Genomic DNA, 25793 nt, shown 5'->3' with positions numbered 1-25793 from the left:
ATTTCAATACCATTTTCGATAAACAACTAATTTTAATGGAAATTGCCTCAGTGTTTGAAAAGTAGCTATTTTTAGTCGGCTCCACAAAATATTACTATTATAATTAATTCTTCCACGATAGAATCCAAATACTTGATTACGATAATTCTAACAAGATATTTAATTAAATGGCAAACGTACTTTGTTTAAAATCTGTCCCAATTCTATCGTATCGTGTTTTTTTCATGGGAAAAGGAATTATCATTATTAAAGGATGAACAAGAATTTTTATCGTACAACCTAAAAAATTCTATCCTGAAAGATTTAAATTAAAGATGAACCCTTTACATTTCAATTATTTAAATACATATTTATTCCAATAAAGAATTAATTTCTTCAACGACAGAATATAATTAAAATAAGATCTTTACAGATTCAAAAAAGAAAAGTAAAAAACAGAAGAAAACAGAAGAGAGCGCATAATCTGCATATGAAAGTTCCACTCACCCTTTCCAATTTTGCCAAGCTAAACCAGGTCCCTGAATCAACCCTCGAAAGCCACGAAAAACACTCGGAACTCCATCCTAACCGACTCACCGTACACTGCATCATCCAATCCGAACATTTCGACTATCCAAAAGATCCCAAGAATCCCCAACAAACGACATCCCCCGAGCTCATGTCTTAACTACCCTTGCCTAGAACTCCTTTCAATCTCTTTAACCTAGCCTTACATAACCGGCAGTCAAGCGTACAGTTTACGAACAAATAAAAAGAACATCAGAATAACAATTCAAGAAAATGGAAGTAAAAAGCAAGAGGAAGAAAGAGAAACAGGCTGGAAGTTTAACCTCATTAAGTTTAACGTCGCGTTAACGCAACATCCAGCGTTTCCAATTTCCTTTCTTCGAATTTTCCGTAAAAGCTTTATGCAATTTTCGTCGAATTTTTGAATGTCACGGAATTCGTAGCGCTTCCGAACTCGCGCACGATAGTACAGATTCTACAATTTCACGAAACTTTAAAGAAATTACGATACCTACGTCAATGTGAGAAATTATATCGCCTGGATAGAATTTGTAAATTAACAAGAAAATAACAACCGCGTGGCCGATAGATCGAAATGTATTACAATACACCAGGACGTTTAATTCTTGCAAAGTATTACACTACCTTTGCGCACTTCTTCTCCGACGATTTGTTGTTGCTGTCGACGATTTTCTCAGTTCATGAAATTTATCTTATTTCGATCACTCGAGACAAAACGTAACAACGTGAGTCACCGGTGACCATCGTAGCAGCCAAGTTGATTGGTTAACGTAGTAAAGGAACGATACGATAGTTACACGACGATAGATCGAACGACTGTAGGGGATGGAAAAATGGGAAAGCAAGCTATCAGAAGGAGATAGAAGTATGGAGAGGTTGAGTGCGCCAGCTCGTCGGTGCAAATAAGCGGGGCGGGGTACGTGCATGCTAATGGGGGTCGCGTTCGTCCCTTTGTACGCCGTATAAACGAGCGTTCTCACTCGATATGCTATCTACGAGCGGACCAGTCTTGAATGGGATCGGCAACGAGGGAGGTATTGACGCGAAGAACGAGAGACCAAAGCCTCTCTTTCTCCTCTCTCTCTCTCTCTCTCTCTCGCACTCTCTCTTTCTTTATGCCTTTCCCTCTCCAAAGGAAGGAGCGTCTTCTCGTCGTTTCTTGGGTCGACAAAAGGAGCAATATAAATGCGGGCACAAAAGCCGGCGCGGATTGTATTAGATGCCGTCGTAATGCTCGAAATTGCGCGCACTCCACGGTACGAAAGGGTTGCCCGGTGTCACAGGTTTGAGCGGGGGGCGTGATATGTTTATCATGCGCCAGAATTTACTGTTCTTGTTGTTTTTAGTCGACAGAGTGTAGAGAACAGTTTCTGCCAAAGGAAATGGAGACGAAGGATCGGAGTGGTAGTTTCTCTTACACGAAAAGAGACGGCGGTTTGAGGTTGCCAGCTTTTTTGGATAATTGTACTTGTAGCTTAATGAGGTGGTTACATGGCAGTTTTTAGGTGCAATTCAAAGTGAGAATTTAATCTGGTTGTGAGACCGTCGTATCTAGGAGATGTTAATAGAGGGATTTCTTTCGTAAGATTTTTATAGAAAAGGTACACGTGTCAATATTTTTGAAAATGAAATATATTTCCATTCGAGTCTCGTTCTTTATCGATATCTTTAGAGATACAAATTTACATAAAAGAATCCGTAATCTAACTACAACAGCGTGATATTTTGAGCGATTTTTGGTTTCGATCGTAGCTCGGAGAATAAGCAGCATTATCATTTGAATTATTACATCGTTCTATTCTCGCTTCAGGCGATTATCGTCCAATTTTTGTAGTTGAGAGTTCGATCTTAGATTCGAAACGATGGCTGAGTTTCTGAAATGATATGTTTCCTTCTTTTTTTTTTTTTTTTTTTTTTTCATGGAATTTCTCATTTAATTTCAGTGTAGACCGCAAGTGAAGTAAATGCTCGAACGATGGAAGCGCTACCGAACTCCAGATTTAATGCGATTATCTTTCCACAGCCAGCATACCGTGATCGTTACTGGAACTTCGCGGCGTGATTATCGTCCAGCTTAACGCGGCAAGATTTAGGGTAGTTCTAACGAAATCAAAAAAATTTGCAGAATTTCCAGAATAGATTAATAGCGGCGGATATGACTGCAATAAATTGTCATGTTGGATTTTTAGAACCTCCCCCCTTTTTTTTTTAACTATTGGCAGATGTATTTCGAATCTGAATACCGATTGATTAATTGACTAGTATAATCCATTATTTGGAGTTGGAAGCTTCCCGGTTATTCGTTATTTTTTTACTCTAAACTTTTTGACCTTTTTTTATTTTTGTTCCTGTTTTTTTACGAGTAACTTTATTCGATTAATCTCTGCATTCAATTACGGTAGGTAGAATTTTGCAAATTTACAGAGAACTCGTTCCGTGTATTTTTTTTTTTTTTTTTTTTTTTAACATTCGTTTCATCCGAATAGATCTGTTGTTTCTTTACTTTTTTCCTATTAAATTTTCACTGGATCTTTTTCTCCCTCTTGCCAATTTGTTCCCATATTAATTCATAATCAAGTTTAAATTTTGCTCCAAATGTATATTTTACTTTTCATACAATCTTTTTATATACAATTAAAAGAATCGATTCCACGTTATACTATCGTGGTAATTATTCGAATTACTTTCGATCGAAATGTTCTCGTTCCGACGTTCATTGAATGGACTGCCTAATTTATAAGCAGTAAAAAAACTGTAATTTATCGCGACGTTCGTCGATAAACTTTTCGTGACAACAGTTTCGACGAGACGTTCAACTTCACGTCGATAAAGCGCAATTATTATTTCGCTACGATAACGCGTCGCAATTTCGGTGATAACATTATCATTAGATATCGTTGATACGATGAAAATTTCTACGTCTCGCGGCTCTTTCACGAACATCTTAAACACAATCTGATTGCATTCGTTGCATGAAACAAGAATACGCGTCATGACAAACTGTGAAATAGGAATATGCGGTAGAATATAAATTTTCTAAATATGCCGCGGGCTGTTACGTGAAAAATGCAACGAATTATTCGCATCGAGGAACAAGATACTACATCGACGCGTGGCGAGAAAACAGCATTACGTATTCTGTACGACTGTATTTTACGCACGTCCACTTTTTGTTTGACATCGCGTCAACTTCGAGTTCATGCATTTTTTATGAGCGTGAAATAATCATCGATAAAAGGGCCAGAGCCTACGCTACCATAAACTATGTTATCAAAATTACGTAACGCGATTGAAGAGATCGAAAGTTGCGTCGTGTCGTTTCGCGTTACTCGAGCGAATAAAAGGTACCAAAATATTTTTCCAAATTTCAACTTTCAGATTTATGCTTCCCTGTTATTTTTGGATTAGAAAGCATTCAAAATCTTCCACGAAACAAACATGATATTTTTCGGAATAGATTTTGAAAGGATTTAAAGAGAATTAATTTCTTATGGATTTTATGAAATAATGCACTTTCCCTAAATTGGGAGAAAACCTCCTTCTATTTAGAAGAAGCAATATGTATTTTATCGGACAAAATGTGAATTTTATGAAAGTACTTGCTTTGCGTAAATTTCATTAAGAAATGATGTCAAACAATCTGACAGAGATGAGAAATATGCAAGAAAAACGACAATTTAAATTACTTCATGAACTTGTTCCTCTTCATCTTCGCGCAACAACAAACTTTCCAATCTTCCAAACGATTATTATTTATATACTAATAAAAAAAAAAAAAAAAAGAAAATAAAGATCTCTCGAAATGAGAATAAAAGGTTCAAAAAGGCTGACACATAAAGCTACTTTTATAAAAAGTAAAGTTACTGCTCGGTGCAGACCAGTTCAATACAGTTACAAACGAATTTTTCATAACGAAACAACCATCGCTTTACGAGCGTCGCATGGCTGCCGCCTTCGGACTACACGAGCAACAGCAACACATAAAATTTTCCATCGATCAGGAATTTATGAAATTCGCATCTAGACAACCTCTCGAATGTTTCGTGCGGTAACGTTGGCCTCTGAACGCGCATATATTATATTACCATTGGAGAGACGAAATAAGTTTTCGTTCTGACGAGCACACGAATAAAATTCTCCTCTGTATATAACATGTATATAACGATGTATACAGAATGAGTCAGCCAATATCAGAGTCGACATTTTTTTCCTCCAGCATGATAAATTTTTTGACGAAATTTTCAATCCCAGAAAACAGCAGAATTTATACAAATTTTATTGCATAAAATAATTCAAAGATGTCAGTTCTATTGAATTCTTAGTAGCAGAGAAGACTTTTTGATTCACGAGAAAATTGTAGAATTTCAATTTTACGCATTGTGCACGATACTGTCCTACTTTCTTCGAATAAATCCAAATTGTCAAGAGAATCTACTATGTGCAACAGTATTATGCATATATTATAATCCTTCTCTGTAACTATATTATAACCAATTACTTGTTCCATTGACCACGATGCTATAAAAGTGGAAATATTATCTCGTACACAGTAAATCCACATTAGAGCACATCATTGTTAATATATTTTTATAGAATATGAATTTATTATATATTTTATAGAATATAAAATTATTATAGAATATCTCCACATATGAAATGTCTATTTTAAAAAAAGAAGAATGTAAGCTTCATTGACAACATATAATATACAATGTACTGCAAAATAATGGATGTAGGAGTTGCAATTGCTTCAATAAAAAGAATCTTAAAAAAAATCGATATATATATATATATTGTAATATCGTAAAAAAAGCCTGATTAGAGATCGATCAAAACAATGTCGTCTGTCCTTCGATTGCTAATTTACATAAAGAAAAAAGCCTATGTGACTAAAGTCACCTAGTTCTTGCGGAGCGTTAACAGGATGGGATTAGAGACAGGAAAAAATAAGGCTAATCGAGGGTTTGAGTGTTGATCGAGAGATTTGATGAGGTCAAAGTGTGTGAATCGAGAAGTGAGAGTGAGTCGAGAGGTCAGAGTTAATCGAAGAGTCGAAGAGTAGAGTTTTTAGCGTTGTCGTGTTGCCAAAGGTGTTAGCGTTGTTGAGAGATTGAATGGTTAGCGTTGTGGAGTTGCCTGAGTTACTAGCGTAGCTGAGAGATTGAGTTGTTAGAGTCCAGTTGCGAAAGTGGTCGAATTAGAGTAAGATTGTTACATTTCAAATTAAACAATCATCGTTTCCTGTCTAATTAATATCTGTATAACTAATTCATTGTAAATAAATTACAAATTATAAATAGTATGAGGAAGAATTTATAGCTAAATTTCCCCGATACTACAATATACTATGCTGTCATAGAATACATCGCCTGATTTGATGAAAGGAGAAAATTAAATAAGCTCAAGGAAAAGATCCCCTTTATTTACTTACAATATAATATTTCTATTATATTACGTTAGAACATATTATTCTATTTTCTCTTTCACTCGTGTTGTCGTACCATTAAAATCAGCCAAAAAATGTTATATTGGAAAGTCATTCAGAATATTACGTGTATATGCACACGTATTGATACAACGTATGTATTTACAAGAAGGAAATAACGGGAATGCGACGTGACGCGACGCGACGTGTCGTTCTTTCAGGTATAATCGGGCAAACCCGTGGCGTGGTTATTTGCCAGCTGCTGGGAAATTGAAGGAAAGTACGTTCGTAAAACGAACGTCGTTTTATGACGTTTAGGATGTCCCATGGTGCGGATTTTATTTTCCGCGAGTAAAGCTAGGGGGAATGTTGCGTGAAATATCTGTAATGGTTGTCTTTTAGTTTATACGTTGCCGAAGTGTTGTTTTTTTATACACCTGCTCTGCGTTATAAGGAATAATGATGGGAGAATTTTTACCTTCCTTCGTAAATTAGCGCTGTTTATACCGTGTCAATAAAAAATCATAATATTGACTGGCCACTTTTATAACTCAGGAACAGGTAAATCATAACCGGAAGCTTTGTTTGCTTCCGAAAGGAAAAGACTATGTATAGATAAATTTGATCTTATATCGGATTTTATGAACGAAAAGAACTAAAAGAATGAACCTAATTGGATATTTGTTCCACTAAATTGCTTATTCGTAATTATTATTTTCCAATGTTTATGTATATGTATAATAATATGTATAATTATTATGAACAAGATTATAACGAACGATCATTTTCATAAACGGAAATCGGGTTATAAGAGACAAGTTGATAATTTGATAAATTCACAGTAGTTAAACTCGACGATTACACGTACGTGGTTTGTTCTTGTTACAATAAAATTGCCTGCTAATCTCAAAGGACCACAGAAACAGGATTCTACCTCGTAATGAAATTATTTAATTAACGCGATTTTTACCCACAAACGGTAACAATTACCGGTGTATACGTCAGTGGCGTTACACGATTAACGAAGCTCCACCAATTTCGAGACGCTTAAACAAAATTAATTACCGAAAGCTTACTCGATAGTATCAGTGGATTTAATTAATCGACAGAAATCTATAGAAGGCAAAAGTAACCTTTTACCTTTGAAACGAACATTCTCTTTTATCAACTATCTTGTCCTCTGTCGTCTTTAAAAGATGAAGCAAATTCTTTCCTATATGTCTGTACCTGCTGCAAACTTGAAGATGAAAAGATGAAAAAATGAAAAGCGAAGTTTCTCTGTCGTGGTCTCCACGGAATGCGAATAGTCGACTGGTCTTCCATATTCTCGAAAGGCAAGAATACATAAGAGGAGCTGAAGTGCTCTCGAAAATTCATTCGCGTGCCGCTCGAAGGATACACGATGCTCAAGATCGATTTCGAAGAAGACACTCCACCGATATTTTTACCAAAAATGCACGGTTCGCTGAATTTGTCCGCGTCCTCGCTATCTTTTCTTCGCTTCTCCGTCGTTTTTCTTCTTTTTCGTTGTATTATTAGGTCCCTCGTTGCGCGGGTTAACTTTAATAATCCGGACAAGATCCTCTTTCTCTTATCTTTTTTCTTTTTTGTTCTTCTTGTTTCCTTTTTATTTTTTTATCCCTCCTTTGTCGTGGCCTCTTCTGGTTCAGAAAACTGACAATTAGAATGAAAATGAAAAATAGGACAAGGGATATTAAACGATGCTAATTGGACGCTGTGTTTGCAGCAACTAGTAGGTCGGTAACGTTACTCGTAATGAACAATGTAGAAATTATACTTCACGGTTCATTTCAATCTGACTCTTTGGGAATCAATGACGGATTGTCGCCGCGTTTCAATGGCCCGTTTTCATCGTGTATTCGGATAATCACACGAAATGACACGACGACTCTGCGATCATTCGCAAATTACGCTGCATAATTGGCGGAATTACCAGAATTATTAAAAGCTATTCACGATCGATTCGTTTCATCCGTACGATCTTCTACGTTATTAATTACGTACTTCGTAGTTCGTGATAGAAATCGTTATCTCGATTGTTTGTAACAAGTCAGATATCATCGTTCTGAAATCGTTCAAGAAACACTTGAACACGATGCCTCGTTCATCGGGTTAAGCGTCAAGTATAAATTCCTTCGTTCTTTAAATTTAAAAAAATAAACGCGAAACAACGTGTTTATGGTTCCTCGTGTTTCCATCGTACTTTTAATAGTACGTTGCTCTTGGTCCCGACGTTTCGTGAACAATGCAGCTCACTTCTTCAGGGCAGGCCAGGAATCTACAGGTTCGAAAAGTTGACTCGATCTTTTTCTCTGGAGGTTCCAGTCACCGAGGTTCGCTTGTATTATCATAAACAAATCTCCAACTATAAGCATACCTTGCTGCAAAGATACCATCGGCCCAGAAAGAGAGAAACAAACGAAAGGAAACAGGAAACATGGTAGCTGAGAATAATAAAAGAAAAGATAATAACAATAATAAAATCGATAGAAAGTTTGATGCGACCGCCGCAAGGTAAAATGTTTCGTCGCGGATAGCTCGCAAGCAAGAGGAAAATGGCTGGTTTCATGAGACTTTGCGACGTCGTCCACCGAATACGGAATCAATGGAATTCAAGGAACTCTCGGTGCTCGAGCCAGTGTACACAACACGAACGAACAAACGAACGTACGTACGTACGTACGTACCAACGCAAATTTCACCCGACTCAGTGGAATTTTCTCTTTACTCTTCCAGCCGGAAAAGGACAATCGGTTCCCGTATCGGTGCTCGTTTCAGGGTTCGCTTAACAGGAAAAAGGCCGACAAACAGTGGCATAAAGTGCGCGTTTACCTTCGACCGGTATGCAAAGCGGCCAAGCCCCGAGCCCCGTACATTGTACATGAAAAATGAGTCGATCCAGCGAACGTTACCGAACGATTTTCCCCGCTAACGTTTGCCGCGAAACAACGAACGGTGTCGTTGAATTCGAATGGAGTTTCGAACGGGACTTTGTTCCATCTGGGACAATAAATGCGATACACATCCGTCCCTGTTCTCAAAGTTGTTCCATTTTCACCGCCGAATAGCGTAGGGAAAGTTTCGGAATTTCGGTTTTATTATCGGTGAATTCGTTTCAGCTTGTTCGAGCTGTTGTAAATATTAAAATTGATCGAATCAATGGAACGCGATGCGCCGACGAAAATACCTTTTGCCGAAATTTGCCGACTGTTGCTCGGAACTAGTGCGCGCAGGTATTCGAATTTCGGTTTTCTTATCGTAGAAATATGTCGATAGCTGTTGAAAATGTTAGAAGTTCTCGATTACTCGTTAAAAATTTCCGTGGAAACCGCAAGTCGATCGATCTTTCATTCCATAACCTGTTTCCGTGGCAAAGAATCGATTAACTCGCGCTATTTCAAGTTAATTCCACCGGTGAATTAAACGAAAGGGGGGAAAAAAGGAAAACGCGAGAAGAAGGAAGGAGAAAGGCAAACAGAAGACCATAGAAGAGAAAAAAATCCTATTCCCATCACGTAACCATTCAGCGGACAACGAAAACAGGTGGAAACGAAAAGGAAGGTGAAAAGCCCAACTGGTTTGCGTTCTCGTTTTATCGTACGACAAAGGAAGAAGTCAACAACGCGTAGGGAAATTTCGTGATACGCGCCAATAGGTCTGTCAGAGGTTTAATCGAGGACGAAGCTGAAGGAAATAAATATCCTACGTGGACGGCTGGCCGTCGATGCGGGAATCCCTCCAATGAATTATGCGATTATTGGCTCTCTTCTTTTTATTTCTTCTTCCATCGACCCTTCCCCTTTCTCACATTTTTATTTTCTTCCCTTTCCTGTTTATCACATACGTAGCCTGTGACGGCGCGAAGCTTTCACGGAACGCGTTTTAATTATCGCGCCGTTTACACCTGCACCTCGTCGCCCTTTGACGAGCAGCATTAATCCGGTGTCTATTATTCTGAGTACGTTATAGCTGGAGTTTTATAGGTCCTTGTGTAATATAATTATTTGGAAAATTTATAACGGAACTATACAAAAATTCAAATATGTAATTTTCTATATAACTTGTATTATATCCGTGTGTGTATCGTTATAGAATTAATATGTTATCGATATCATTGATATATTATCGATATATCGTTGAATATCATACGCCTACACCGATAATTTTTTGCTATTTATTGGGTAGCTTCATAATTGTGGAATTTTCTGGAAACAGACCTGTACGAAGTTTTAGTTTTAGTTGTGTAACGTTTGATACGTTTGGATAAATAATCGTAATGGCATTTAAGGAACTTGGAAAAGTTAGGAAAAGATACAAATTAATACGAAGTACGTATCTGAAAATTTGTTAGAAGAAGAAGTGAAAAATGATGGCACGTTAAATTGGAAAAGAAGTTTTGTTGAATTTTTACTGTTAATTGGAGATTAGGATTATGGAAGAGATGAGATGGTGGTAATTGTGAAATATCTACAGATATAAATGCACTGATCGATTAAAATTCATAAGCAAAGGAAAGACGTGATAATTCGTTTTTAACAAGTTGCGCGAAAGCGTAATAAAATGAAATAATGTCGAAGAGGTGAAAACTCCGGATCTTGCTTTTACACGCGATGAAATTTTTATCCGTTCGTTCGACTATGATCTCCTTTTTTTGGAAATATTCCATAACGACGGAGATCAATTTTTTTTTAAACAAATCTCAAAAAATGTTCCAACGAGATAGCTTTCAATGGAGGAATTTATATGTCGTATAAAAAAAAAAAAAGGGAAAAGAGAAATAAATGAACGTAGTTTAATCTAAAAGGCTGTTTTGTACTTGTAAAACATTGAAAAGTTGGAAACTTCATGTCGAAAGAATTTTCCGATTTAAATTCCATTTACGTGCAGAAAAATCTTTTTGCGATGAATCATTCGTATTCAATGAAAATGTTTTTTCAGCGAATTACGTACGATAAAAGAGAGATGGGTGTCTGAACGATGATTTCGTAACGTGAAAGCATTTTGCAGTGGCGAAAACCATGTCAAAGGGTGAATAATCGTCACTGTTTATTCACAATTCGCTAATGTTTCTGCAAATTTGTTGATAAATGCACGTGTTAACGGTAGCTACCGATGAAATAACTTCGTTTTACTACAATCGATGGAACACTCAAATGGCGGAACAAAATTTTCATTTGTCCTAAAAAATGACGAATGTTGCCAGTATCGTCAGCTTCTCTGGCGACTACAGTCGAGTGCTTTTTCGCATGGATGAAAATTCTCCTATAAACGTGAAAAGCTCGTGGCTGCGATCGAATTGCTCACGGCTAGAAGCAGTAAAGTTTGATTTAGCAATTCAACTAAAATAGACCGAGTTATACCCACCGAAATCGGAGTTTAGGGGATTTCAGCGTAATTCCCTTTGACAAAATGTCGACATTATGTATCTGTACAATTTTTATCCGACCTATAGACGATATTTAAAATCCAGTTGTACCTTAATATTCTGATTACAGCGATCAATCCAAATTCGATGTACTGCATTACCATTTATCACGGGACACCCAGTAGGTTTGACGTTTCAAATTAGAAAATAAAACGAATGTTCATTAGAAAAGGTGTGTTGCAAGGAAAACTAAATTGCACTATGTTTCCAACATTTTATTGTTAATTAGCTATTGTTTCAAATTCTTGGATTCCATAGAACGGAAATCCTTAAATTCTATAAATCCCGAATTTTTAGTCTCTGGAATTCGAAATTTTCGGATTCCGTAGAGCACGAGTCCATAAATTCCATAAATCCAAAATATTTAGTCTCTACAGCTTTAAATTCTTACGTTTTACAAAACCATTTCATGATGTTTCCAATATTTGAATCTCTAATAGAACGTACTCGCAACGAATCTTCAAACTTGATTCTCGTAAAAACTAAACCGCAGATTACAAAAAGAAAGCCATTATTCATCTTCTTAAAAAGTCATCTTGAACAACGTCTCAAACGTCTTCACATGTCAGCGAAATAGAATGGAAAAACGCATAGTCCGGATCGATCGCGAACGAGCAACCCGAAAAGAGTCGACTGGATTCTTCATCGACGTATCGCTTTGCGTGTAGACGCGCGTGAAATTTATCTGGTTAAAGGCACAGGTCGGACGCAAAAGGGAGGCCGAGTTTGGAGGTGTAACGGCTGTATATTTCATCGACGCGGGTGCACGCAAATTCGAACAGCAGGTGACCGGCGTGTACAAAGGCAACGTGTAACCAAGCCGCAGGTACACAGGAACCGATGATGCAGCCTTGTCGAGGAAAGCCAACTGAGCATCGATCGCAATGGCGAGTGGACACTGGACAGATTACGGACTGGCGGATTACGTCGATCTTCTATCGAGATATTGTTCTGTCTTTCTTCTTCGTTCCTCTAATCGACTATCGTTAATTCCGTGACTGTTGGATTTTATAAAAATCATAGAATTTGTCCAGCGTATGGTGGATTATTGTTGGTTTCTGATTGGTAAAAATAGGAATCGTTTTTGCAGTGATATCGCGAAACATTCGTTGAACAGGTAGTGATTTACGTGAGTGGAGTTTTGGGAACTGGAAAGGACTGGTTTTGTCGACAGGGCGATCGATTGTGATATAGGAAGAAAGAAATTATCAATTTTTCCAGTCTGTTTCTCTATTTATTCATCTTTCTAAGAGAAGAGAATTCGATAGAAATTCATTAGTTAGAAATTTCTGTGCAATTTTTAATCCTTTGGATTATCCATCTTTAGTTGGATCGTCTGTGAATTTTTATTTTATAACTATCATCTGATAATTATTTTCTGACTACAAAGCAGCGTTTAATCTGTACAATGCAGTGATTTGATAAGTCAAATAGACGAGTAATCTGATGGTAATTTAAAAAATAGAATTGTCAAGATCGACTGTAATAACGATAACCATACGGGGATGTTTATAATTAAAGGTTGACTGTGTTGTTTAATTTTGTTTTGTGAGTAAAGATGCTGTTCTTTCTTTCCATTTTCGTCAGGCACAATGTGTTAAGTAAATATTTCATCAAATAGAAGGTTATTCATAAAATATTCGGCAGGAAAGAATCACTCGTAACGTTCTATTTCTGTTTCTCGTTTTCATTTTTTTATAAAATGTGGTCTCACTCAAACGTTCAAGCTAAAAGAAGCACAGCGAGTATTTCTCCGGATTCAACAACGCGATGTTTACCGGAGCTTTTCTGGCTTCCACTCTTTTCACGGAAGTGGTAACGCTACGCCCGCGAATAATTTCCGCCATAGAATAGAAGATTCCTTCCCCCGATCCTGTTTCAAATCTCTCGTAAATGCGCACTTTTACGACAGTTGTGTGATATTATAAATTAACCAAAGCTACAGCTCGTACTCGCTCACAGATTTTCTATATTTAAAATAGTCATTAGATGTATACGTAACAAGCAAGAAGAGAAGGAACTGCATAAAATAATTCGCGTCTTTTGTGAAAATTTGATGCATATAATTTTCATGTTTCAACATTATTAATATCTAATTTCTTTTCATATTTATTTAATACATATTCTTTTCATTATTTATGTGTAAATGATGGACACACACACACACACACACACACACGTATTGAGCTTAAAATATTTATTTAATATTATGGGAAGAGATAGAAACGAAGATTAGTGAAGGAAAGTGTAGGGTACGTGTGTAATGTAAGCTACAGGATATATAAACTGCAAACTATAATTTGTGTATAACTGACAAGGAGTCGACCGAGGTCAACTAAGATAATTAAGCTCAGCCGCGACGTTGTTGGAATAAAGTCAGTGTGACTTCGGAATTGTAAATGTGCGCGCGTCTGTATCTGTCCCGTAAACCGAACATGGAGTTAGATTTATTAGGCTACATTTACCGTTTAATCATTTCATATTATTTCCTAAACTAATGTTCAGAGGGAGTTTCATTTCGAGAGCAAGAAAGCTAAGATATTTTGACTTTGTTTTTCAGATATTTACATAAATCAACTAAAAAATTGACTTTCTTTTTATTTGTATCTCTTTGACACGAGAACTTTACCATCGACCAGATAAAATAAAAGATAACGTATATACGATACACAAAGGACCAACTAAACTAAACTAAATTAGCCTCAAAATATAGAAACTATTGAAACTATCAGAATCGTATACATACACACTGATAAGTTTTACACGCGGGACCATAATGATAACGTTATCGAATTTAGAATTCATTTTAATTATCGACGAATATATATTTAGAAAATTGAAAGATTCTGTTTCTTCGAAAATGTTATTTACACGATCCAATATAAAACTCGTTTATTATACACGTACATTATTGATAAAATTATTCTTTTTTATTTTTACCATATGAAAAATGTGTATCAGATACCCTGCATGTGTTATTTCGTTTATATTTGTTATATATGTGTATTGCATTTGCGATATACAATACTTATGTTCGTGCTGTTACCAATAATGTTACAGGCGAAGGAGGACAATATTTCCGAGTGAGGCCAAGAAATAGTTCTGTCCTGGAAGGTGGTGAAGTGATGATACCCTGTGAGGTTGGGAACAGAGTTGGCATTGTACAGTGGGTAAAGGATGGCTTCGCTTACGTCATACAACCGAGTAAGTAAATCGACCTCACCCTCTGTTTATCTACGCTTCTTTTACGATCTCTGAAACGAATCTGAACTCTCAAGCATAAAAAGTTACTATCCTGTTCAAATGTCTACGAAGTATGTAATTCTACCTTAATGGAAAATCGCCAATACGATATTAAAGCTAAACATTTACAAAATATAACGTTTCATAATTTATACCAAGCACGTAATTCCATTTCGGTCGAAAATATCAACATCAATGAGATTTAACCCTTTTGTTTCGGCAGTCCAATCCGCCGACGTACTGTCACTGAACGGAAACGTGCGCCATAAATACGCACAGTATGCGTGGTTGCTGTATATATGTTTTCCTAAGTCTTAAATTGTTGAGAATTTTGGATCTTAATAGCCGAAATAATAGTATAGGAACACTAAATTTACACATGGAATTAATATTAGAATAGTTATACAGGGTGGTCGGTAACTGGTGGTACAAGCGGAAAGCGGGTGATTCTACGCGAAAAAAGAAGTCGAAAATATAGAATACAAATTTTTCGTTTGAGGCTTTGTTTTCGAGAAAATCGACTTTGAATTTTCGCTCGGTACGCGTGCACTCTATCACGTCTCGTTATAACGGATCTTACTATAGATCGTTATCTCGATGGATATTATCGCAGTTTAAGTTTGTTTTTGCCGTAACGGAAAATTAGGAATACATGATGAAAATATGAAGTAATCATAAAGTTTATTATTACAAAAATTGCTGAAAATGTTGCCCATTCTGCCGAGCACATACTTTTGCTCCTCTAATTAAATTTCTATGAACACATTCTAACACATTGGAAGTGTTTATCAAAATAACGTCAATCGAGACAACGATCTACAGTGAGATCCGTTATAACGAAACGTGATAAAGTGCACGCGTACCGAGCGAAAATTCAAAGTCGATTTTCTCGAAAACAAAGCCTCAAACGAAAAATTTTTATTCTATATTTTTGACTTCTTTTTTCGCGTAGAATCGCCCTCTTTCCGCTTGTACCACCAGTTACCAACCACCCTGTATAACTATTCTAATATTATGAATATGAACCGTATGAACCGTATATGAAATATCGTTTCACTGTCAATGGATTTAACAGATTTTTTACCATGAAACAGTATACGATCGTTTGGATGTTTGAAATATATTGCGTGAAACGTTCTGATGTTGTTTCAACAATGAGTAACTTTAAGAAGTGATTAATCCAATATGTCAATAAAATCAACAGAAAATGTTCTGCAGATAACGAAAAAATATAATATTGATGATTTATTTACAATAAATTGATTGTACAGATGTTGATTAAACAGAAGAACGATGGTTGTTTAACGTGAACTATATACAATAACGTATTATAATTAAAACAACTAGATAGTTAATTTGCAACTCTCGTCACAACGGATCCAACGCTCTCTCTGACTTCTCGATTCACACCCTCTGGCTTCTCCACTGACACTGACTGTTCTAGCAACCCTTTGTCTTTTCTTAGGCCCACCACGCAAACACTCGTGGCCAGGGTCACGTAGACCTTTTCTACGAAACTATTCAATTGAAGTCCATCACACTTTGATGGACCCGACGACACCTCGGCTCTTGCAACATTGTTTATGGTTTACCCGATATCTCTTAGGCCTTTTTGTCCACGATACTACAATATATTATCGACTACAGGTAGCACTTGTATATACATCATTTGGGTGCTAAATATATGGCGTGCCATAGTCAGGAGTCGTCGCGTCCTCGCCGTCTATATGCGGCGCTCGAAACGAAAGGGTTAAATATAAGATTAAATATAAACTCTTGTCTCTACTAATTTTCAAGGATCTACAATACTAGCGATCGACTTTCCTAACGTCTAAATAGCGAAATAGCAAAGTAAAGAAGGCGGCATCGCGCATTATATTTAAAAGCGGTTTGGAAGTCGAGAAATTCCATCGCAACTAAACAATAAAGTTATTAAGGAAAGTAACGAGATATTAGGGTAGGAAAGAGAACTAAATAACTGGAGGGCGATTAAACTTCTTTGGAATAACGACCGAAATAGGACACTGCGTCACTGTGACCGAAATGTCACCGATTTTAATTAGCACGTGAAGCTGCTCGATCGCAAGAATCTTAGGAACGAACGTTCGTCTCGATTTCCAACAATTATTAACTTTCGCTGGCACGGTCGGCGATAAAGTAAAAGTAGAGCGCGCGTTTCTGCGGATAGTAAGAAAACCCCTCGAATTTTCTTCGCCATCGTCTACATTACGAAATCTTTGGGAACTTCGTTTCGGTAACTTCATCTTGCCCGTTCATTAAAACGGTCCATTAGTAACCGCGACGTAAATGGAGCAGAACTATCTTAATGTCTTTACGCGTTCCATCATTTTTGCAAAATAAATCTTCAGAAACGACGTAATCTTCGCCTGGTGTGCGTAGCAACGTCAATTTTCGACGTGATATTTCGAAAGTGTCGCGAACGCCACAAAAGCTACATACTCGTCAGTGTCACGGTTTCCAGGTCTCTCTGCTGGTATTATTTGATTCTCAGGCTGGATATGATCTCGTAGGGAACCGGTAGCATAGCGAGGGAAAAGAGTAATTAGAGCCTCGACTATCGAAACCCTTTATTAGCCGCCCTTTTCTCTCCACGTTCGTCGCTGGATGGTCTAAATTATTCAACCGAATTTGAATGTGCGCGTAGCTTGGAAAAAGAAAAAGAGGACAAAGCACGAAACTGTCATTAGGAGAATTGCTTGGTCGAAAATAGCAGGTGAATTGCGGAATTAGAATTGCGGTGAAAAGTACAGAAATTCGACAAACATCATTTGGGAATGATAGGGAAACGAAAGTGTCGCGTTGGTAGTTTTCGAAATTGTAAATGCATCACCTGTGGATAAATTAACGATCGAACAGATTTTTGACAAATATTGAGATTGAGCTGTTTAATCGTCGATAATTTTGATATTATACACAGCATTGTAACTAAACTAGTACGATTATGGTATTGGAAATATTAAAAAATTGGAAACAACGTTTGGTACGTTTCATATCCCAATACGTTGTAATAATAAATTTATCAATACGATGTAATTGAACTATAAACGAACACTGATTAGTAGATTATGCTATAATGATGTAATTTAATGTGATGCAGAATATTATCCGAGACTATGTTATCACAGACTATAGCTCTAATAAATAAATCACAGCGACATCGTTCGATTTCTAGGGATTAAATTTGCTATCCTGATATTTGAAATATTGCAAGATTAATTCTATATCTGAATAAAAGAAGAGAAAATAAATTCTGCAGGCCAACGATACAATATTATTTAAAAACACAAATAAATTGTAGGAAAAATGCGCAAGCGGGATATATTGCCAACTTTGTTACGAGGTTATTTATCAGAAACATACATTTATGTATCATTTGTATCATTTCCTTAATATTATTATTATTATTATTTGAAATAGGAGACAACCATTTAAAATGATCAAGAAAAAAAGTCACACGAGAGAATGAAACGAAAACGTAACTTAACAGTTTCAAAGGAAATTGTTGTTGTTCTTTTATAAAAAAAAAATTCATTATCGTTCAAAGCAATTTTTGCTGGAAATAATTTTTAACACGTTGAACGCGCGGCAAGTTACAAGAAGATGCAGCGTCTGTCGTATTACTTATAAAATGTGTCTGACAGGAGACCGTTCATTTTCACTGTTACGTAGCTCGTCCTTCTTTTTCTCTTTTGCTCTTCAACAGCACAAGACGCTCATTGTTGTTTATTTCGAAAACGATAACCACGTTCCGAAATCTGTTCGCGAACGAACGAAATTTCTGACACGCAAATTCATCAGCGATCTCCGAGTCAAAGTACCTCGGGTGACAAATGAAAAATCGAACGAAACACTCGGGCAGCAGGTTTCGGTTAAAGAAATTTCGAGGTTTCGATCTTACCAGTTAAAATACCAATTTCGAATTTGACGATCGTAGCAGAGAATGTTTCTTTTGTACGAGGTCGCATTAGAAACATTGAGCTGTCCGACTTTCGAATATCTAGCCGTGGCAAAACTTTTGACGACAAAGGCAAGGTTGACAGAAGGTAATGGCTGCCATAAAGCCGTACCGTTCCATCGATTTTGCATACATCACCGCTTTTATCGAAACGCAAGTGGCAGTACGTTCCAGTATTTCCCAGCGAACGTGTGTCTTTACTCTGTATATAGAAACGCTGCTCGTTTAGTTTACGACGTATCGTTGAGTTATGATACGGCCTTAACGCGTTGCAGTTGAGATCCTTTTTTTTTTTTCTTTTCTTACGATCGTGGACGTTTGCGTAATAATTATTGGAAAATGGCGATATTCCTGGTATATATCGGAATGGATGTAGAGAAAATTTTCATTGGCTTATTTTACTCGGAACGTTAAACCGTGAACTATTTATTTTGAGATTTCTGTCTCTTTGCTTGGGATTCGAATAAAATAATATACGTCCAATAGTGTAATATAATATTATATGGTGGTTGTAGCATGAGTAAAAGTATAAAATTGGACGAATAATATTTAGATAACGAATATAGAAAGATAATATGAAGATGAATGATAAAATTGCAATAATAAGTATGAAATTACGGATAAGGTACGTAGAGCTTCATTTTCAAAATAATAGACAAAGAGATAGAAAGTTATTAAACGTTCGTCTTTTTAATCGGGAGAAATTGGATTAAAGTATCTTTGGCAATATAAAAGAAAAGAGTTAATTTAATGAGAATCTTTTTCGAAATTATCAATCTATTTTTCAATCGAAGTACGTTTATCTCGAGACGATCGATGATGAAGATAATTGGTCTACGAAGTTAAAATAAAAATCACCCCATCGTAATGCAGGAAGATTTTAATGAAACACCCTCGTGAAAACGTTTAAGCCGCAGTAATACCCTTTTTCAATTTCGCTCTTTAGGACTGTAACAATCCCCATTTTCCTATAAAGAGGGAGGAAGGTTGAACATAAAGCTAGCGATTATTCTTCCTCGTCGTTTGTTTCCTTGATCGAGACCTTTGACATTTCCCCTTCTATTCAAGTAACTTGTGTTTTACCTAAAACATGTACATAAATAGAACATTCTCAAACTCGTGAGCTGTTCTGGCTAAAAGAAATATTTAAAAATGTACAAGAGTTCTTTAGCGAATTTAGTATCATTCTATTGTAAAATATTTGAAACGTAGCCTTCGACGGTAGAGTTAATTCTCTTGCTCTATGTTAAATATTAATTCGATTAAGACATATAGTTTTTAATTTTACTCGTGAATTATTCCGCGAGTTCTATTGTAAAATATCTTAAATGTAGCCTTCGAGGGTAGAGTTAATTCTCCTGCTCTATGTTAAATATTAATTCGATTAAGATATATAGTTTTTAATTTGACTCGTGAAGCGTCCAATCGCCAAGAAATAGATGGCACTTCTATAAACGATAACTATTCGGATACTGAAAAATAGAAAAACAAAATTATGAAAATATTCTCGATGACAGACGAGAAGATTCTTAAAGCTGTTAGAGCGATGATTACTAAGATTACGAATTAAATTAAATCGTTATGTTCGCTTTAAAATTGCGGATAAAAATAACAAAACGTTAAAGCATGAAATTAAACGCGAAGAAAAGTAAATTCAAGAGGAGTTCAAGAGGCTTTTTTGTTATACAGGTGGAGAAATCGTCGGGCACTCGCGACTGAGACTGATAGGTGATCAAAACAACGGAATCTACAATCTGAAGATCACAGACGCTTCTTTGACGGACGATGGAGAATATCAGTGCCAAGTTGGACCATATTTGCGCATTAAATCGATCCGTGCCAACGCTCATCTCGTCGTCATCTGTGAGTACACGATCATCTTTCCTTTCGATTTTAAATGTTTCAAATGTCACTGGTGGATTCTCGATTTAACGGCCGTTACAATTCCTCCCGTTTACAAACCATTCAATGTGTTTTTCCTCGCGTCTACGTTAAGAGAGTCGTCTGTTCGCTGATTTCGATATAGAAATGAAATTCCGCTGAGAGAGAGAGCGAAGAAAAAAAGCGGAGGAGAGCGGACGGTTGGAAAGATTTAGCTTGAAAAGTTGGTTAGAGTTTGGAGATTTATGCTATAATATAATTTTGATGATTCCGGAAAAAAGTTTGAATCTTGGAGAAGAAGCGTTAAATTGAAGAGCATTCTGAGGCGATTAAGAGTTTCCCCGACTTCTTTGAAAACTCACTTTCTTACCGGACAATCATTTTTCTGAGAATAATCCATCGTTTAAATAATATTTTGTTTAACGAAAGAAGAACCTTTTCTATTTTTGACTTTCGCTTCGAAGATTCAACATTCTGGAAGCACCTTAACTCTGATTTTACTACATTTCTAATTCATAGCTTTTATATGTTATCGAGTTAATCATTGTGTTAGATTGATGCTTACGAGATGTTGTCTTTTCGAATTTTATGTATAACTTATAACATACAACTAAACTTTATTTTACTCGTCATTTGTCCACCGCATCGAAGAAAAAGTTTATCCTGAATTACATGCATGCAATGTTAACAAGAATCAAAATCCCATTATTCGCGATTATGAATATTCGCGCGATCTTTTTATATGAATTGCATTTTTAGTACATAAATTACGTCAAAAGAACAAAGTTAATCGTTGACAAGCTATCGTACAGAGATTAATATTATAAAGTTTAATTAAAAATATTATACATTTCGCAGAAGCTATTTGCAGTTAGAAGCCAGATATATCTAACTTATTAATCTTTTTCCAATTACATTGGAAGTTTACAGCTTCCATTTTCCTTCACTTTGTTCCTTTTTAAAAGTAACGTGTAAATTTCGATTAAATGCGAGATATTTTTCGCTATTTCTAGCGAATAATCGAGAATGTATAGTACACCCTTGTTCTGTTATTTTCCTCGCCATTGTCCCGCGTGAAAAATGAAGCGACACGTTGATCGCCTTTACGTGAATAGCTATAAAATTATACAAGATATTTTGCGACGCCCTGGTTGCCAGCAACAGGAACAAAAGGCCAGGTTATTCTCTAAGCAAAAAAACGCGGTAATTCATGCGGCCCATACAAGCATTATTCATTAAGTCCATTAGCGTCCAGAAACGCGATTTTGGAAGCTTTCAGCCATTGAAGCGAAATTTAAATATCTTTTAAATTCCGAACGAAAATTTTCTACGTGTAAAAAGATCTTGCAAATTAAGAGAAATAATCTGTTTCATTTATATAGCAAATTTCATTTATATAGTATGATACATAGTATGTACAGATACATAGTATAGTATGATATATATTAGTATCCCGTACTATCACAAATTGGCTAATTTATTCGGTTAAATTTATCAAACATTTGTATCAACAGATTTTTATCAATTTGTACATACGTATCTTTAATATTAATTTCTCAATTAAGCAGAGATTTTTTTCACAAAACTTGCTTCGGTTTATCGCTAGAAGACATACTTTTGGACCGAGTAGGTCGCCACTCCTTTCAACCATGTTATGTTAAAGCATCGGGTTGTCCGAAAAGTTTCTTTCGTTTCATAAGGTGATAATAGATGAACAACAATTTCTCTTCTATATTATTTTATTGAATTAGTTATGATCCATCTCGTTATATTTCTATTATTATGTTCGTGAATAATTCAATAAAACATTGTGCTTCTATTATTTCCTTATAAAACGAAAGAAACTTTTCGGACAACCTAGTACATCCTTCCGATCCAAAACCGAAACAAAAAAGAAATTCAACAATATTATACAATTCCCTAACAAGGATGAAGAAACAAAGAGTTACAAGCTTAATAAAATAGATAAACGCAACCTTCAAACCTTGCCATAAAAACGGACAAAAGAAGAAGAACCGCAAGTTGGAAGCTACTCGGCCAATCTGAAATTAACAGAGGTTAGAGTTGATGAAACAGTGGCTGAAGCAAAGACGTGTTTATAGCTCAGTCGTTGGAGGTTGCATTCTCGAATTTCGTGACACCGTGCGAATCGGCCGCGCCGGTTCGTCGAACAATGGCTCTTCCCGCGTTATTAAGAACGCTTCGACGAATCCGGTCCGAATAGTCGGCGCGAAACTCGACGAAAGTCCGATACAATCGCGCTCGTTGATGCGGTCAACTTGGCGCGTTAACAAAGACATTCCCCGGCAACTTATTGGAAAGTCGACGTCGAAGGTGGTAAACCGTGATTAGCGACGACGTGGCGTAAATCTTCGGGTGGCCGCCTCCTAGTCGAGGAACCAGAGTTGGTTAGAGTTTAGAAAACGACGTCTTTCCCGATCCGATACACGAAACCTCTCAGTGAGGATCGAACGTAAAGTTTCGCGAATTTGTTTCACCCCTCGCACTATCTTCGCTCTTCTTCTTCTTCCCCTTTTTCTCGAAACGGTGTTTCGAAAAGGAGATTGAAAACACGGTGCAGTCGTTTCGCCAAGGCAGGATATTTCGAAAGGCAGATTCTTGTTAAAGGTGTTTGTGATGTTACCAAGTATCGAAATTGAAGGCAAAAGTTTGATATTTCGCGTAGGTTATAAGCTAAGCGGTTGGAAACCCCCCGACAGAAAAATATTGTAAACAGTGAATATTTTCTTTATCTTTCGAATCGTTTTATTTTAATAACGAGAATCGGGTGAGTTTCGATATTTTCCAAACACAGAAACCACAGCGAAAAATGGAGTTCGGGGTAAAAAGTATTCAATACGTTTCTAAGAAGTCGAATTTCGTTATTTTGCTGAGGAAAATCGTATAAGTTTAAATATTTTTTAAACGAGTAAAGGATTATCGACAGACCCGATTAAGAGACAGTTTAGCCCAGAAATCGCATAAAAATATTCAGTCTCTTTTACCGTATAAATATTCACCGCTTCCGAAAGATAAAATTACTTTTTATTTGCATAAAGAGAATTAGATATTGCATGGGAAAAATCATTTATAAATTCCACAGATATAATTTTGTTCCAAATTTTTCAAGCTCTTTAAACAGGCGAACTTTATCTGTAATGTAACGAACGATTCTTTGAGGAAATTGCATAGAAATTGGAAAATTTTATTTCGCGACAAATTCTACGCCAGTAAACCGCACGCTTACAAAGTCGTGGACGTAGAGTTCGAAACTTCCTTTGGCTAAAGAAACGAGGAGAAAGAGAGAGAGAGAGAGGAAGACGTAAGAAGTGTCCCAAGGCGACAAGGAAACATCTTCCTGAATCGTGCCTTTCCGTGGTCACGGTTCTCTCTCCGAGTCGTCGTCTGCTTTCCCTCTCGTCCCTCTTTCTTTTATTTTCTGTTTATTCTTCTTTTTCTTCTTTTCTTCTCCAATGCCTACGGCCACGTGTACTAAGCTCAAGCAACGACGACACTCGCCGGTCAACACGTTTCCACGCTTCGCGGAAACCGCGGACCGGTTCACCGGAAGGCAAGCAACTCCTGGTCGACGACGATCAGCGTCTTCGTGTTTCATCGTGAAATATTAAAGGCTCGTCAAAAAAGAGAAACGTCGTTGGAACGACGGACGCAATATTCCTGGCCGTTTCGATCGGATCCTCCGCTTCTGGTGAAACCGAGTTCATCGGATCGATGGGATATTTTATTACAAATTTCTATGCGAACGAAGGTGGATCGAGTGATTCGATTCGAACGTTAGAATGTGACGGTTTGAATCGGTTTGGATCAAAGAGACTGGATTTTTTAAGCCATCAGATGTATCTTTTCGTTGAATTTATTTGACGCAAATATAACAATTCTTAATTTGTCCAAATCTAATTTACGTTATAACTTGCTAATTAAGAATCATATATTGTTATATTTATACGTATTAAAAATATCGTTTCATACTCTGACATCGCAATAGTCAAGACAAATTATCTTTCCTTCTCGTTCGTTTCTAACGTGCAATCTGAAAATAGATTTTCTAAATTTAAAGGCGTAGAATTACGATTTATTAAGTCACGTTCATGAAGCGTTTGTTGATCGAACCGATTAGAAATAATAAGAAGCGTGTTGGCCGAGTTAAGAAATTGTTAACGAGAAAGTTGAGAGTCCTTTGTTCCCTCGTGAGGTTAATGAACGTTTCACCCTTTCTTGCCAAGTTATCCTTTGTAAAGCAAACCTAAATCTTAAAGAAGGAACTGCGATAAGAGTCCGTAGGTGTGGATAATGACACTGTTTTGTCATCGTTATAAAACTAACGGCAGTTTAATGTACAAACGTTAACGGTAAAAACTTTCACAAAAGAGATTCTAATTTCTTTTTATCACCTTCTTCGCTGCAACCGTTGCGTTCAACAACTTTCCCATAGCAGACATAAGTATCATCGAATACTTTCGGGAATTTTTTAAATTCTCCTAAACGAAGCTCTCTTAACGTAGCTTAAGATATTCTGTTGAATATTGTACGCGATGCTCCTTTTCTGTGATACTAAACTTAAGTATACTATGGATAATTTTCTAAAAATAAATCGCTCCGAAGAAAAATAACGTGTCCAATCAACCTTCTTCCTTCATATTGCCAAGCTTTTACAATAACCAAAGTAGAAATTAAAAGAACGATTAAGAAATCAACGAGCTTATCGCTTGTTTGTTATTGTCGATCAATAAGCAATAAATGTTGTCATCTTTTCTAAGGTAAAATTTCAAAGAAAGCAAATCATCCGGAAGAAGAACAACATACCCAACAATTAACATTCTTTCCTCATACCACCAAACCTGAAAATATCCAACATAAACTTCAACTTTCTGTATCGACGAGCTTACCTCGGTCTGCCATAATCGCCAATAAATGTTCTTCCTAAAAATTCTTTAATATAAAACTCTAAAGGAAACTTGGATCGTTACAACCAAAAAACGTTCTTATATTCTTTAACAGAAGATTGCAGGGGAAAGAAATTTTTCCACTACCAAACTTACGAATATCCAACAAAGGATAAACTACGAAAATCACAAAGCTTATCGATCTACTCCATTCTACCATTACCACCAACGAATATCCTTCAATTCTTTGATATAAGACTGTTCTACCACGAGACATAGAAGTAACCGATAAAAAAGATCGAACTTACAAAATCCACCAATTTTGCTTGTGTGTAGCATCGCAGCCAGCAAATATCGCCAAATTTTCTTCCACGAGACTTTCAATAAGAC

The 25793-nt window shown here is 36.5% G+C and overlaps 1 protein-coding gene across 4 annotated transcripts in view; it reads left to right on the top strand.

The window, feature by feature from the left end:
* The window catches only part of LOC100650970 (nephrin), a 484892-nt gene that overhangs the window by 367148 nt on the left and 91951 nt on the right, over positions 1–25793 (top strand). For all 4 annotated transcript variants that reach the window (XR_002308146.2, XM_003398914.4, XM_012313714.3 and 1 more), the window contains exons 2-3: positions 14460–14603; positions 20308–20481. Coding sequence is in view for 3 of the 4 variants with exons in the window: in XM_003398914.4 (XP_003398962.1) it covers positions 14460–14603; positions 20308–20481 (318 nt within the window). In the remaining variant the exon portion in view is untranslated. The remainder of the gene's footprint in view (positions 1–14459; positions 14604–20307; positions 20482–25793) is intronic.

This window comes from Bombus terrestris, chromosome 11 (assembly GCF_910591885.1).
Source record: "Bombus terrestris chromosome 11, iyBomTerr1.2, whole genome shotgun sequence".
NCBI classification, from domain to species: domain Eukaryota; kingdom Metazoa; phylum Arthropoda; class Insecta; order Hymenoptera; family Apidae; genus Bombus; species Bombus terrestris.
The sequence above is the reverse complement of the archived record's forward strand: the minus strand, read 5'-3'. Positions and strand labels throughout refer to the sequence as shown.